This window comes from Salvelinus fontinalis, chromosome 31 (genome assembly GCF_029448725.1).
Source record: "Salvelinus fontinalis isolate EN_2023a chromosome 31, ASM2944872v1, whole genome shotgun sequence".
In the NCBI taxonomy this organism is placed as follows: domain Eukaryota; kingdom Metazoa; phylum Chordata; class Actinopteri; order Salmoniformes; family Salmonidae; genus Salvelinus; species Salvelinus fontinalis.
Window position 1 is genome coordinate 24,104,014 of NC_074695.1, and position 16,162 is coordinate 24,120,175.

The window sequence follows — 16,162 nt, forward strand, 5'->3', positions numbered from 1 at the left end:
TGTCTAGCTTTCATTAGTGAGCTGGACACAGTCAATAAACTTTGAATGAAGGTCCATTATCATTTGTACACAGTTTCAATTTGTTTTTTGTCATTTTAAGTATATTATGCTATTATATTTCTTAGAAATATTGCTATGCCATTGTCAAAATAACTACCATGATAAATCTATGAATTAAATTTTTCCCAAAGTGGTCTCTAGGTAAATCAAAAATATCTGACCCCCCATTGAGTGTTGGGAACAAGTTGCCCCTAACCACTGGTCCAGGGTTAGATATGTTTAATCGCCCTTTTGGTTAGGATTTGTGGTGGGTAAATCTGATCTGTGGATCAATTTATACTAGGTAATGTGGATCAATTTACCTCGAGCAAGCGCGTTCCCATCTCTCCCCTCCCATGCTGCAACCAACCCCCAACCATGCTTACGTGCGCGCTCCCGCTATTAAGCGACAAGATGGCGGTCGCCGCCGGATCAGGTAAAACGGTTCAGCTAAATAAATAAATGACTAGCTACCACATTACTAATTTCGTGTAACATTCAAATAAACGTTTGCTGATAGTGTATATACGCTCCAAGATACTTTCCAGAAATGCTCAAGTAGTGCTTATTTTACTAAAACATGGCTATGTATAGCTGCTATGCATAGCTGCTAGCTAGCGGCTAACGCTAGTTACCGAAGTTAGCTCTCACCTGCTATCTGCCAGCTGACAAGGCTTTTGGTCTCGCAAGTTCGAGTGTATTGAAGCTAACATGGTAAATTCCGTTGGAAAATCTCTCCATGCATAGTTACTCATATATTTAATGCTAAATTTAACTCAGTTGACATGGCAAAAGAGCTCGTCAACCTGTGTCGACTGATCAAATGCCGCGTCATTCATCAAGCGTTGTTTTTAGCCTGTTAGCTAGCTTCCACGTCCAGAACGTCATTGGCAAGAGAATTACCAGCTAGCTAACGTTAGTTCATTATTAACTAGTCGCAGGAACAGCTCGAACTGGCTGGTTTGTGTGTTGCATGTTGTCAGCACACGTTATAGTAGCTACCTAACGAGTTGCTATTTGTTGTTAGCTGGTTTGCTAGCGTAGTCAACTAACGTTAGTCAGATAACGACTCGATTTGTTACTGTAGTGATTTCGTGATCTAACTTCAGCTAACTTGTCAGTCACATTAATTGGACTTGTAATAGTTAGCTAACTACCCAGCGTACGTGGGGAAGATGGCACTATTGGCTTTCTAATGCGATCAATTATTTAGCTAACGTTAGCTCACTCATCTGAATTTAGGCCAGAACCGTTTGGGCCTACTATGAACTGAAATAACCAATTCTCTCTAGTTAACGTTTGCTAACTAGCTACCCACACATTTATGCGGATTACGTTTACCGTCCACATTACGTCAATCCACACCTCCAATTTGTTCTCTAATACAGGCCAGTAACGTTCGTTTGAATTAGCACGCTACTGTAGCTATACACTTAATAATCATTGAAAAACTCCTCAAAATAGTCAGGGGCTTTATTGTAATTACATTGGGCAGTGATAGTGGGGTAATTGATGCAGAGTGGTCTCTATAAAGACAGGCAAATAAATGTGTTACACAGCTGTAATAAGCCTAATTATACAGTAACAATCCGTTTTATTGCTAAAATCTAAATAAGCAGTAATGTTGTAAAGGTAAAATGGCAGGTAAATGCCACACACATACCCAATCAGACTGCCAGATAATCTAGACGGGGAATTTAGCAGATTATTCCCAGAAGCTCAGTGTGAATGGGTCGACTCACTAAATCTGCCCAGAGTTATTGCTAATTTGTCTCATGCGAAACTCTCACCACCTATCTACAGGTTTATGGACAGATGTTGAGTTGGAGTTCAAATGTTTATGAACAACAGCTGTTTTCTGGAGCTGCTTGAAGGAACTGACTGATAGGAAGTGGAATCTGGCTTTATAGCAGTTTCTTATTGTCTACTGCTAACCTATTGGTCAATGGTACAGGTGTGATTGGCAGAGGATGTGACCAATGGCTGGTTAGTGGCACTTTCAAACTGTTTTGGCACAGACTGAGGTGGTCTGACCCGCTCGCCTGGTTTTACTGTCAAAGGTAGCCCATCCTTCATATTAGATGGCTTGCCATCAGCAAAAACCAGTCAAACCCTGGCAAGTGCGGCTATAATAGATGCTCTGTTTCCACCACTAAATTGTATTCAAAGGGCACTATAGAAGAATCAAAGTTTGCCATGGTGTGTAACTTCTGACATATACACTGAGTGTACAAAACATTAGGAACATCTTCCTAATATTGAGTTGCACCCTCTTTTGCCCCCAGAACAGCCTCAATTTGTCAGAGCATGGACAACAATGTTTCAAAAGCGTTCCACAGGGATGCTGGCCCATGTTGACTCCAATGCTTCCCACAGTTGTGTCAAATTGGCTGGATGTCCTTTGGGTGGTGGACCATTATTGATACTCACGGGAAACTGTTGAGTGTGAAAACAGCATCATTGCAGTTCTTGGCACACTCAAACCTGGCACCTACTGCAATACCCTATTCAAAGGCACTTCAATATTTTGTCTTGCCCATTCACCCTCTGAATGGCACACATACACAATCCATATCTCAAGGCTTAAAAATCCTTTAACCTTTCTCCTCCCCTTCAACAACACTGATTGAAGTGGATTTAACAAGTGACATCAATAAGGGATCATATCTTTCACCTGGTCAGTCTATGTCATGGAAAGAGCCGAACATGGTTTTGTACACTGTGCATATTGAAACTTAATGGGATGTACTGTTTGTTTTGTCTTGTGTGGTATTTCAATCTTTTCTGTTTTGTGCTTGTTTGTCTCACACACCAACAGGCGTTAAGGTTCCTCGTAACTTCCGGCTGCTTGAAGAGCTGGAAGAAGGCCAGAAAGGTGTGGGGGATGGGACAGTGAGCTGGGGCTTGGAAGATGATGAGGACATGACCTTAACAAGATGGAGAGGGATGATCATTGGCCCTCCTAGGGTGAGTTGGCTACTCTGATTCACAGGAATCCACCAAGTTTGGCTCACTGGCCTTGTCCAGAAACAACCCCTTAGGCCCTACCCCGCTAGGCAACTGTGGAGGTCTGAGAGGATTGGACAGGTGTAATCAATATGTCAAAAATTCCGCCTAGCCCAGGGGTGTCAAACATACGGCGCACAGGTTTGATAAAACAAAGAATGCATTATTTTTTGTCAATAAATGTACATTTGCGGGGGACAATCTTAATCAATATTGAAATGGCTAAAAACCAAATCAAAACTATTCTGTCCAGCTTGCTAACAGTTGGACTGTCGGGGAGCATTTAAAATTCCAAATGTAATGGACAGATGACTACTTTTTGAATTTTTTTGCCAGCTTGGAAATAAAATGAATTATATTTACAGCCCTCAGGATCTCGGTGAAAACCGAATGCGGTCTGAGTTTGACAACCCTGACCTAGCCTATCAAAGGGGCAAGGTGGAGCTATTAACGTAATGCTAAACCCATTCTTACTGATGTCTTTGTCATTTTTCAGACAATCTATGAAAATAGGATGTACAGTCTGAAGGTTGAATGTGGGCCCAGATATCCAGAGGCCCCACCGTTTGTCAGATTTGTAACTAAGATAAACTTGAATGGTGTGCACAACTCCAATGGTGTGGTATGTAAACCTGTTTGTCTTTCAAAATGTTTCCATTGTATAATAGTTAATACTGGCTGTCTCATTTGTGATGTAGATATTTTTTTATGTATGTTTAAGGATTTGATTGTTTATTGAAGTGAATGACTGATTCATTTGCCCCTGGCTCCTATAATAGATATGGATTTCAGTGCAGGGCTAATGCCTACTATGTTTAGGTTACATTACAGACAGAGGAAATGTCACATGCAATATGAGTCCATTGGCAATACTTTGCTTGAACATACTAAATGTAGTTATGCATGATCGTATAGGATGTACGTTCCGCTGGATAGGCTATTCCACAAGTTGCATTTATGTAGTCTTTATATCCATACAAAAATGAACTATTTTTACCAGATTATGTAGCGAATAATTTTTGGGATATGTTTGTTGACAACTAACCAGTACTTCAGCCAACCATGATATTACTACAAAATATATATATAGAGATTTGAGTCATGTTTTGTGAGTGTGCGTGATTGAGGTGTAATGTTTCTCTCCTTCCATTGTTCCCTGTCCTGCAGGTTGACACACGAGCAGTGTCTGCACTGGCCAAGTGGCAGAACTCCTACAGCATCCGTGTGGTCCTGCAGGAGCTCAGGCGGCTCATGATGTGCAAGGAGAACATGAAGCTCCCCCAGCCACCAGAGGGCCAGATCTACACCAACTGAGCCCATGCTACTACTCTCCTTCTCCTTTTCCCTCTTTTGTTTGCGTTCATCCTTTCATCCCATCCACCACCTCCCTCCTTATTTTAATTAATTTGCCAGCCAACACTCAAGCGCACACACACAGGGATGTACGTGTGTCCGAACACACGAATGCAGACACCCACAAACATGCAATCACTTCTACATGCGCCATTCTCAGGCCATGGCCCCTCCCCTTTCCATCACTGGAGCTCTGGTTGGACTAGAGAAGACTAGGTAGGCGGAGTCATCGGTCCAGCCCTGATCATTCGAATACTGTACATCTTACTAATCTTTTTTTATTATTATTTGTTATAAATGCAGATTGTACAATAACATAAATAATCTTATTGAGTGTACATGTTGTGTGCTGCCTTTTTGTAATAGAGAGGACCCTCCAGCGATTATGCAAGTATTTGTGGATTTTGTTCAGTGCAAGATATAAATTAGATAAGAAAAACGTATCAGGTTCTAAACATAAAGTTCAACCAGTCAATTTACCTCCCCATTGATTTAGAGAGATTGATTTCTTGGGTGTTTTTTGGGGGCTTTATGCATGTCTAACTTATAGCAATTTATTTATGGGCTCCACTGGAAATGCATGTGACTGCAGCAGTTTATAGCAAGATCCCTGAAGTAGTAAGCTCTTCAAGCTGTCACTTTAGTCAACACACACCTGGCCATGACTGGCAACCACTGATATTTAGCGTCCTATATAATTATTTATATATATTTTTAAGATACCAGAAATGTTTAGTTCATAAGTGTCATTGGGTGTAAAACACAATACAATAATAACATATGTCATCTGAAAGGATTCACAAACCAGAAAACCTGCAACCATTTAAGCCAACAACCCTTGAATGGAGATAACTTGAATTGGGCTACCTCTTTTGGTCCTTAGTTGGAGAGTAGAATTGACCAATAGTCATGTCTTCTTTTATAATAAGTTTTTTTTTTCTTCCCCCTTTCCTATCATAATTATTGCATCATGCATTCACACTTATGTATGTATAGTGTCTATATTCCAATGGTTCTAACCCCCTGCAGGCATTTCCCATGTTTGTTTCAGAATGCTAGTGTCATTGAGTTTGCCATTCATACACTGTCGGTGTGGGTTATGGAACTACATTGATTGTACTTTTACACTATCTTGGTCTGTACAGGATCTTATGTATAGTGTTTGTCTGTTCCCCTTTAGTGATCTTACCAAACATGCAGTAAATATCATAGGGTGACCAGTCTTGTGACTATTTGTTTATCACAAGCTAGGTTTCCATCAAATTGGCGACAGATTTTCATGCTAATATTCTACAATCCACAAAGACAATGTTCACACCAATGGTGTGTTTCCACCAAAGGGACTTGTTGCTGATAAAAGTCCGTGGGTGATGACGTAGTGCACACAAAATGTACTTTTTCGCTTAAGTTTTCATGTACCGAATAAAAATCTAAAGTTCAGTGTGTTTCCATCGCATTTTCAACTCTACCAATAGTTTTCTCACAAATTGTTGCGTTAAAAAGCAAATGTGCCTACTCTGGTCTTGGCATTTGCGCTCTTGTCAACAGCTGGCAGATACTGTGCGGGTAGTCTAGTCTACATGATGAGATTATTATGGATAAGAGCGAAAAAAATATTTGTGTTAAACGTCAGTCAAGCATCGATCATCATATAATTGCATGACTCCTAATGTACTTCGATATGATAGTAACTATATCAATATGAGGTTGCAGCCAGCATTTACATTAAGGCGTTTCCACCGCCATTTCTCTTGTAATACATTTCACTGATACAAAAAGATCCCAGTTTTTCAAACGAACAAATTATGTCTGCATTTATACAATTGTACCGAAACCTCCTGTTTCCATAGATGTGATTTTTTAATACCGTATGACTACTCGCATACAAACCGGATGGATACGTGGTTAGTAATAAAAGTGGGTAGTTTATTGATCTTATCAGGTACAATATTAAAATGATTATGCTCTTCATGAAGTAGTATCAGAGGGAATAATATCCATCAAAAGGGGGAAATCTTATAATGAAAGTTCAGCATTTATAAAGTTATTGAGACACTCGTGGACATAATAAAATGGTGTTAAATATTAATTAAAGGGACAGTAGACACACAACACCAGTTGGGTGATTGTGATTGTTTGCTTTTATTTAACTAGGCAAGTCCATTAAAAACAAATTATTTTTTACAATGACGGCCTACACCGGCCAAACCCAGACGACGCTGGGCCAATTGTGCACCGCTCTACTGGACTCGCAAGCACAGCTGCTAGTGATCAAATTAAATTGTATTTGTCACATGCACCGAATACAAGAGGTGTAGACCTTACAGTGAAACACTTACTTACAAGCCCTTAATCAACAATGCAGTTTTAAGAAAATACCTATAATTAAAGAGCAGCAATAAATAACAACAGCGGGGCTATTTACAGGGGGTACCGGTACAGAGTCAATGTCAATGTGCGTGGGCACCGGTGTTGAGGAAATGTGGTGGGGGGGGTGAAGACTTGGTGAACCGGTACTGCTTGCCGTGTGGAGCAGAGAGAACATTCTATGACTAGGGTGGCTGGAGTCTTTGACAATTTCTAGGGCCTTCCTCTGACACCTAGTATAGAGGTCCTGGATGGCAGGAAGCTTGGCCCCGGTGATGTACTGGGCCGTACGTACTACCCTCTGTTGTGCCTTGCGTTCCGCGGCTGAGTAGTGGTGCAACCCATCAGGATGCTCTCGATGGTGCAGCTGTAAAACCTTTTGATGATCTGGGGACCCATGCCAAATATTTTCAGTCTCCTGAGGGGAATTAGGTCTTGTCGTGCCCTCTTCACGACTGTCTTGGTGTGCTTGGACCATGTTAGTTTGTTGGTGATGTGGACACCAAGGAACTTGAAGCTCTCAACCTGCTCCACTGCAGCCCCGTCGATGAGAATGGGGGCGTGCTTGGTCCTCCTTTTCCTGTAGTCCACAATAATCTCCTTGTTGATTGTTGTCCTTGCACCACACGGCCAGGTCTCTAACCTCCTCCCTATGGGCTGTCTCATCATTATCGGTGATTAGGCCTACCACTGTTGTGTCATCAGCAAATCTTAATGATGGTGTTGGAGTCGTGCCTGGCCGTGCAGTCAGGAGTGAATAGGAAGTACAAGAGGGGGCTGAGCACGCACCCCAGAGGGGCCCCCGTGTTGAGGATCAGCGTTGCGTATGTGTTGTTACCTACCCTTACCACCTGGGGCCGGCCCGTCAGGAATTCCAGGATCCAGTTGCAGAGGGAGGTGTTTAGTTCTAGGTTCCTTAGCTTAGTGATGAGCTTTGAGGGCACTATGGTGTTGAACACTGATCTGTAGTCAATGAATAGCATTCTCTCATAGGTGTTCCTTTTGTCCAGGTGTGAAAGGGTAGTGTGGAGTGCAATAGAGATTGCGTCATCTGTGGATATGTTGGTGCAGTATGCAAATTGGAGTGGGTCTAGGGTTTCTGGGATGATGGTGTTGATGTGAGCCATGACGAGCCTTTCAAAGCATTTCATGGCTACAGACGTGAGAGCTACGTGTCGGTAGTCATTTCGGCAGGTCATCTTAGTGTTCTTGTGCACAAGGACTATGGTGGTCTGCTTGAAACATGTTAGTGTTACAGGCTCAGACAGGGAGAGGTTGAAAATGTCAGTGGAGACACTTGCCAGTTGGTCAGCGCATGCTCGGAGTACACGTCCTGGTAATCCGTCTGGCCCTGCGGCCTTGTGAATGTTGACCTGTTTGAAAGTCTTACTCACATCGGCTGCAGAGAGTGTGATCACACAGTCGTCCGGAATAGCTGATGCTCTCATGCATGTTTCAGTGTTACTTGTCTCAAAGCAAGCATAGAAGTTATTTAGCTCGTCTGGTAGGCTCGTGTCACTGGGCAGATCTCGGCTGTGCTTCCCTTTGTAGTCTGTAATAGTTTGCAAGCCCTGCCACATCCGACGATTGTCGGAGCCGGTGTAGTACGATTCGATCTTAGTCTTGTAATGACACTTTGCCTGTTTGATGGTTCATCGGAGGGCATAGCGGTATTTCTTAAAAGCTTCCGGGTTAGAGTCGCGCTCCTTGAAAGCGGCAGCTCTACCCTTTAGCTCGGTGCGAATGTTGCCTGTAATCCATGGCTTCTGGTTGGGGTATGCACGTACAGTCACTGTGGGGACGACGTCCTCGATGCACTTATTGATAATGCCAGTGACTGATGTGGTGTACTCCTCAATGCCATTGGAAGAATCCCGGAACATATTCCAATCTGTGCTACAGCCTGGATTCGAATCAGGGTGTCTGTAGTGACACCTCAAGCACTGAGATGCAGTGCCTTAGACCGCTGCGCCACTCGGGAGGGATCCCTGATATTGTTATTGTTCCCATGGACTATTGTTGTTGGTTAAAGGATAAAGCGGTGTAGGCCTATAAAAAGTTCATGTGAATCTCAGTTAGTGTTCACCAGAGTCATTATTGGTCAAAGATGTTGAGTAGATGCCCTCTCATGTCTTAATCAATGTATATTCTGTAGGTCAATAAACAGATGGATTTTTATTGGATATTATTGTTATGATTAAAATGACCATACCACATCCCAATCATTTACACACACACAAACACACACACACCCTGGGTTGTATTACCTGACTACCTCTGATATAAGCAACCTCGCTTTCTTCCTGAATTTCCCATTCACATAATTGTGGAATGAGATGAGGGACCATAGGTCTCCCATTAGTCTCTCGGGGCTGTGCAGGCAGAGGAAAGGGGACGTCCCATCTCTACTGTGTATCTAACTTTATGGCTGTTGTACAGATTTAAAAAGGATACAGCTGCACAGCTGCTCAGTTTACTCTTACACGGTGGAGCTGACTGCTGGACTGGACTCTGAACTACCCACAAGGCACTAGTTCCCTAGTTCTCCTCCAGCCTGTGTGTGAAGGAGAAGCCAGTGGCATTGTCCCAAAGGTCTGTATATAAGATGAGAGTGGGAGGATGTTGGATTCCTCAATAAGGCATCCATTCAGTAGCTCAAGAAACCTGTGAGTATACTTTTTTATCTTCTTGGTTCCTATGAGTTGTATTGGAAATGTAATATTGCCTTATGGTCATGCAATGGAACAATCATGGAAGTTAAAGTGTATCAATTTTCAAATCAATATTGTAAAGAAGGTATTTTTCAGGCAGATTCTGATAATCCATTCCCCTGACAGAAGATCATAGTGATCAATATGAATTGAAAGTTCTTGCAGTTCACACTGACCATCTACATTACTGTAACACATTGGTGCTTTGTAAGCCAGATACACAGTATGTGATGGTATTGGCTCTGACATTGTCTCATTTGTTAGGCCGAACATCATGAAATCCTGTGTGGAAGCTAAATGCCTGTCTGATTTTCACTAGCAGAGATAGGAAATCAGCAGGGCCATGTAAACTAAATTGTACTAAGTGGTATCCTTGGGATGTCCCTGCCCTAAACCCTAACCATAACCTTAACTCCTAACCTGAACTCCTAACCTTAACCCTTCCCTTAACCCTTACTTTAACTGTTTTAAATTTAAATGGACCATTTTAAATTTCAAGTCGGTTCCCACTTAAACTTCCCAAGGATCCCTCTTAGACTTTTCCATTGTGCAGTAACAATGTTAACTTTTTTAAAGTAAAAGAGGAGACTTGAGTTCCAGAAGTAAAAGTTTTAATACAGAGCTTTGAGGTGCAGGTGGTCATGCGGAAATACACATGCTAATAGCACCAGTTCCTTAAAAGCCACAGCCAGTAAATATAAAGAAAATTATGTCTCAAGACTAATATAGTCATTCTTAATTGTGTATACATGGCATCGTTACAGACAATGGTTGATATGAAACTGATAAAATGTTTAGCTGAACAATGAGAAGAGTGAAACATTTGCTACTTTGGGTACAGAGAGTGAAGTTCAGCAGCTTGAGCCAGTTCAAGGTTTGGATTGTCACGAGTTGAGGCCTCTGAGAAGTGTGTGTCCTGTATGATCTGGGTCGTAGTTAGGCATCCGGCTGGCCCCCACAGCCATATGGTACGTTGTGTTTCTAGAGGGAAGTGTTAGGGAAGTGAAATTTCCTTCAGCTGCTTGACATGTAAGAAGAATGCGTTGAGTATACTGAATACTTCTCTGTTACAATTGCTAGTATTGTCTCAAGGTTTCATGGTTTCATCTCTGTAAAAATGAAAAATACAATACATCTGATTCTCACTACTCCATCTACACAGTTAGTTAGATAGTTGTCCTTGACTTACATTTATTTTTTAAATTTAACATACAGTATATCATTTAGGTAATCAAAGTGTAACTAATTAACTAAACCAGTCATTTCAAAGTTGGATGTGTGACATTTGCACCCTTGAGCAACAACACCCTGTGCATAAATTACAGGGCACACAGAGAGCGTCAGAGTTGAACCAGTTGACCTAGATCTGCTTATGCCAGGTTGCGTCACCCTGTGTGACTCACAGCTAAAGTGTAAAACAGTAGGGTTAAAAGCTGTTTGGCAAAAAGTTAAAGATCAAATTCCAATGACAAAATGAATGCACATTCAATAACAGGGCACATATCCATAAAGAGTCTCAGAGTAGGAGTGCTGATCTAGAATCTTTCTATTTAATCTGATTCATTATGATCTAAAAGGCAAAACTGATCCTTTGATTTGTAAACCCACAATAACAATGTGATATTTACTCTTGGTTATACAGTAATGAGGGTCATGGTCTAGGCCAGTAGTTCCCAAAAATAAAAAAGGAACTCAGTCTGGCTTTCAACTTACTCCTGAAAGTTGCAATAATGCACAAGGTGCCATTTCAAAATTGATAGTGCATTATCAGTTTTCCAGTGTTCCCCAATGCTGGAAGGGGAGCCTGAGTGAAAATGTTTGGGAACCCCTGGTCTAGGCTAGGGTTAGGCCTACTTGTTGATAGATCCTTGCAGAGAGATTTGGTACTATAATACTTTTTTTTAAAATTACAAATATTATTATTGTCCTACTCATTTCATCCTCGATCTAGCTTGATAGTTTTAGCAGCAGTGTCTTTAAGCAGTGGCGTGTATTCATGGATGCCAAGGGAAGCCAGGTTTTCCCAAAAAATATATTTCATAATTTTCATTCAATTCGCAAGAGGCTGAATGTACAGTATCTCACTGGAAAAGCATCAGAGCGAGTGAAACAGCTCCCCTCTGTCTCTGTATGTATAGCCCATCTATCTGATGCTGTTTGGTCAAAAAGAGTATGAGATTGTTGAAACCCGTAGCATTGAATGCAAGGGAAACCAGCAAGCATTTTGCCTCCCTTGATAAAAAAGTATACAATAATAGCCAACTAGCGTTGAGCTAAACTGAGTGAGCCCCAACTGTGAATGGTCCTGGTGCACCAAGGGAAGCCAGTTTGGATTTGGCTTCACACCAATCACATCACATCAAAAGCAAAATATAATTGACAGAAAAAAATTGAATTGTTGCATCTCGTTGTGTCGTTGTCCTCCAGTGGCTAGCTAGCTACCTAGAATCGTCTCTTTCCTAAATTAGCCATGGATGGAGACAGGGATTTAGACTTGTGGTTTTACTTAATTCTCTGTACTGGTCATTGATTATAATGGCGATTCTGATCCAACCATTAGTTCATACATTGTGCCCCTGGCCCTTAGAGGATGGAAGTTCAGTATGTAGCTAGATGTAGTAGGCTAATTTTAACTAGCTGGCTCATCGTTGCCCAATAAAGGAAGTTAGGCTAGCGAGCAAGCATTCTAGCCAGGTAGCATAGGACAACAAAAACTAAAAGCGTGTACTGTATAACACAGTCATAGACCGTTTCGTCAACATGAAAGAGAGGACGATGGCAGAACCATGGACAGCCACAGCATATTTAGCTTACATTGATTGGACTAAGTTGTTTTTGATATCTTTTAGTTGTCACTGTATTAGACTAAGCATACAGTAGGTTATTTGATGATGTTGAATTGTTGAAGATGAAATGGTTCTGGAATAGTGGAGGTAGCTCCTGTTTTCTTTGCAACTAGCAGTAACTCTCATTAGTTCTAACTCAATAGTTGTTTAGTTTAGTAGTCTGAAAATATCAGAAACATTAACTTGCTTGACCATGCTGTAGGTCATGTAACTGTTTGTTACATGCAATATGCTTTGTGGACTTCACCGGACAGAGGTTGCTCACGCACCGCTACTGACTTTCAGTATTTGTTAAGATAATCTCTAGTTTCCTCTTTTTCTAGGCTCTGAAGGCTGGCCAGGTTGAAACTGTTCAACCAGATATATCTTCACTTCAGATCTGAAGTTCCTCCAGAAGACTACTTCACCTCACCTGACCTGACCTGACTGGGACCAGCTACAATACAGCCATGTCTCTGCTGGTCCATGTTCTGGCCTGCTGCTTCGGCCTGGGCTCCTGGGTGGCTGTCAACGGCCTGTGGGTGGAGCTCCCCCTCATTGTCAACACCCTCCCCGAGGGCTGGGAGCTACCATCCTACCTGACAGTCATCATCCAGCTGGCCAACCTGGGGCCTCTGCTGGTCACTGTCATGCACAAGCTGTGTCCGGGCCGTCTGAGGGAGAGCGCTGTCATCTACAGTGTGTTGTCCATCGGCATCCTGGCCTGTGTACTGTTGGCGTTCTTCTGGGATGAGACCACGGTTGTGGCAACGGCACCACGGAGCACAGTCTTCTTTATTCTAACCCTTTTCCTGGCCTTGGTGGATTGTACTTCCTCTGTTACCTTCCTGCCCTTCATGATGCATCTGCCAGCCCACTACATCACCACCTACTTCATTGGAGAGGGCCTGAGTGGCTTTATCCCTGGTCTGGTGGCTCTTGGCCAGGGCGTCGGCATGGCCAAGTGTGTAAATGGCACTCAGTCCTCTGGTAACCTCACTGAAAAGGACATGTACATTGTCCAGACCCAGTATCTACAGCCCAACTTTTCCACAGAGGTGTTTTTCTTCTTCTTGGCGGCGATGATGTGCATCAGCCTGCTGGCGTTCTCTGCCCTCAACAGGTTCCCACGCAGCTTTGAACTGTCCACAGAGAACCTGGTTTCAGACACTGACACAGTGGCGTCGGTCTGCTTCGGTCTCGACAACCCTGGAGTGGTAACCGACGAACAGAACTCTAACCCAAAACCCCACAGTGAGGAATCAGGTCAGGCTAGGCTACAGCTGGCTAAACCAGGCCACTCTGTTTATCAGTTAGCTTTTATCTATTTCATGGTGGTCTGTGTGAACGGGGCAACCAACGGCCTGTTGCCCTCGGTGCAGACGTACTCCTGCATGCCCTACGGTAACCTGGCTTATCACCTGTCGGCGGCTCTGGCATCCTGTGCCAACCCAGTGGCCTGTATAGTCGCCCTGTTCTTTCCTAAAAGGTAAAACCCCAAATAGCCTCAAGCTTTCCTCTTTTATTGATGATAAAGCAACAACAAGCATTTATGGACAAACACTCAAATCAATATGTATTATTATCTCAGCTTTGACAGCATTATGTGCAGAAATTGCTTCCTGCTGTTCAATAAGTAACCATTTTTTACAGCGTTCTCAGATGAACATAGATATTGTTTGTACACTGACATAGACATTCAGCTACCCATCACTGCAGCAATCTCATTGGTTATCTTTATGTTGAATGACATTCTCCAGATATACAGTTTACAAACTGTTTTCTGGTTTCCTGTTTTGCGCTCAGGTCACTAGTGTTGCTGGGTGTACTGTGTCTCCTGGGCTCAATCTTTGGAGGATACAACATGGCCATGGCCGCCATGAGTCCATGTCCAGTACTACAAGGCTCTGCACTGGGAGAAACCATCATAGTGAGTGACAACTCCACCTGTAGAAATAGGCCTCAGTCTAGAGACACTTTCTAAGAAACACTTATCTATCAAACTGTCACAGTTATTGATCCTTGGAATTCAAGAAAAGCAAAGGTAACAAAGTTGATACGGTCCTTTATGGTAGGGTTTCCCAAACTCGGTCCTGGGGCCCCCACTCGGTGCATGTTTAGTTTTTTGCCCTAGCACTACACAGATGATTCAAATAACAAACTCATCATCAAGCTTTGTTTATTTTAATCAGCTATGTAGTGCTAGGGGGGGGGGGGGGGGGGGGGGGCGACACATGCACCCGGGGAGCCCCAGGGCCCAGCACCCAGGGGGTGCACATTTTAGTTTTTCCTCTGGCACTACACATCTGATTCCACTAAACACCTGATCATTAAACCTTTGATTAGTATAGGATCAGGTATGTCGTGCTAGGGCACTTGAATTCTTACACTTGAATCGTACGTGTTACCTAACTAATAAAGTCACAATGTAATCCTCAGGTTCTGTCGTGGGTCTTCTTCACGGGGACCATGTCCTATGTGAGGGTAATGGTGGGTGTCATCCTGAGGGACGAGAGCCACAGTGCCCTGGTGTGGTGTGGAGCAGCGGCACAGACAGGCTCTCTGCTTGGCTCTGCCATTATGTTCCCTTTGGTGAATGTCTGCAACCTGTTCGAGTCAGGAGACTTCTGCAACACTAGGTGCCCTTTATGATGATGACTTATACCTGAGACACTAACATACCCACTGGTAAGTAGCCTTGTCCGAGCCAGAACGGCCCTAGGGCAGGAGTTTATCTCTTGTTTCTGTAGTGCAATGCAGCTTGATGTACAAGTACACCCCCTGGACAGGAGTACCTGCTAGTACCTATACCCACTGGGGTGATGTGTGAATAATGTGGGGGTCAAGGAAAAGACAATGACAAGACAATGACGTATCTGGCCTCAGATTAGAGATTGGACTCTAAGTATGTCTTCAAGGGCACCCTGTGGTGAGAAAAAAATCCACGTGGATCAATGGAGTAAAGCATAAGATTTCAAACTGTTGTTCAGTTAATAATTGTATGTATTTCTATGCAGTATGATTCACAACCTACACTCAAGGGTGTTGGAGCAATTGTTGTAAATATCTGCATTATAAACCTCATAACCTTATCTTATTTCAAATGTATGGTTTTAAACCATTACTTGTTGAATAATTGGGAATTTAAGGAGACAAGCAGAATCCAGATTCATGTTTGGTTTGTAATTACTAATTATAGTGCCATGAAAAATGTTATTATTGAATTAACCTTAGATTTACACTGAGTGTACAAAACATTAAGAACACCTGCTTTTTCCATGAGATAGACTGACCAGGTGAATCCAGGGGAAAACTTATTGATGTCACTTGTTGAATCTAATTCAATCAGTCTAGGTGAAGGGGAGGAGACAGGTTAAAGAAGGAATTTTAAGACAATTGAGACATGGATTGTGTGTGTGTGCCATTCAGAGTGTCAATGGCAAGATAAAAGTGCCTTTGAACGGGGGTATGGTGGTAAGCGCCAGGTACACTGCTGGGTTTTTCATGCTCAACAGTTTCCTGTGTGTATCAAGAATAGTCCACCAACCAAAGGACATCCAGCCAAGTATTGGCGTCAACATGGGCCTGCTTCCCTGTGGAACACTTTCGACACCTTGTAGAGTCCATGCCCCAACAAGTTGAGGCTTTTCTGAGGGCAAAAGGGGGGGGGGGGGGGGGGGTGCAACTCATTATTAGGAATATGTTCTTAATGTTCTGTATGTACACTTAGTGTATATCACGGTCACTCTGCTGAACCCACTGGTGTTTTCTCTATTTAGAATGTTTCAGATTGTAACACTAGATGGCGGTAGTAGACCATGTTAGAAAAAAAGAATCTTTGCATTATTCAGGCATCCCAGC

The 16,162-nt window shown here is 42.7% G+C and overlaps 1 protein-coding gene and 1 pseudogene across 1 annotated transcript; both read left to right on the plus strand.

Annotated features, from left to right (window-relative positions):
* Nucleotides 1-371: 371 nt before the first annotated feature.
* On the plus strand, nucleotides 372-5,838 carry LOC129829902 (ubiquitin-conjugating enzyme E2 variant 1-like; annotated as a pseudogene).
* A 3,399-nt stretch (nucleotides 5,839-9,237) lies between these two features.
* LOC129829901 (solute carrier family 52, riboflavin transporter, member 3-A-like) lies at nucleotides 9,238-15,058 on the plus strand. The gene is made up of 4 exons (XM_055891903.1): nucleotides 9,238-9,431; nucleotides 12,646-13,790; nucleotides 14,108-14,231; nucleotides 14,741-15,058. Exons 2-4 carry the CDS (start codon nucleotides 12,772-12,774, stop codon nucleotides 14,951-14,953), a joined length of 1,356 nt encoding a protein of 451 aa, XP_055747878.1. The 5' UTR covers nucleotides 9,238-9,431; nucleotides 12,646-12,771; the 3' UTR covers nucleotides 14,954-15,058.
* Nucleotides 15,059-16,162: the final 1,104 nt, after the last annotated feature.

Excerpts from the sequence above, each read along its gene's own strand:
- LOC129829901 (XM_055891903.1), top strand. The coding sequence starts at position 12,772 with ATGTCTCTGCTGGTCCATGTTCTGGCCTGCTGCTTCGGCCTGGGCTCC. Across the intron at positions 13,791-14,107 it reads GCCCTGTTCTTTCCTAAAAG|GTCACTAGTGTTGCTGGGTG; the intron begins GTAAAACCCCAA and ends TTTTGCGCTCAG. Across the intron at positions 14,232-14,740 it reads CACTGGGAGAAACCATCATA|GTTCTGTCGTGGGTCTTCTT; the intron begins GTGAGTGACAAC and ends TGTAATCCTCAG.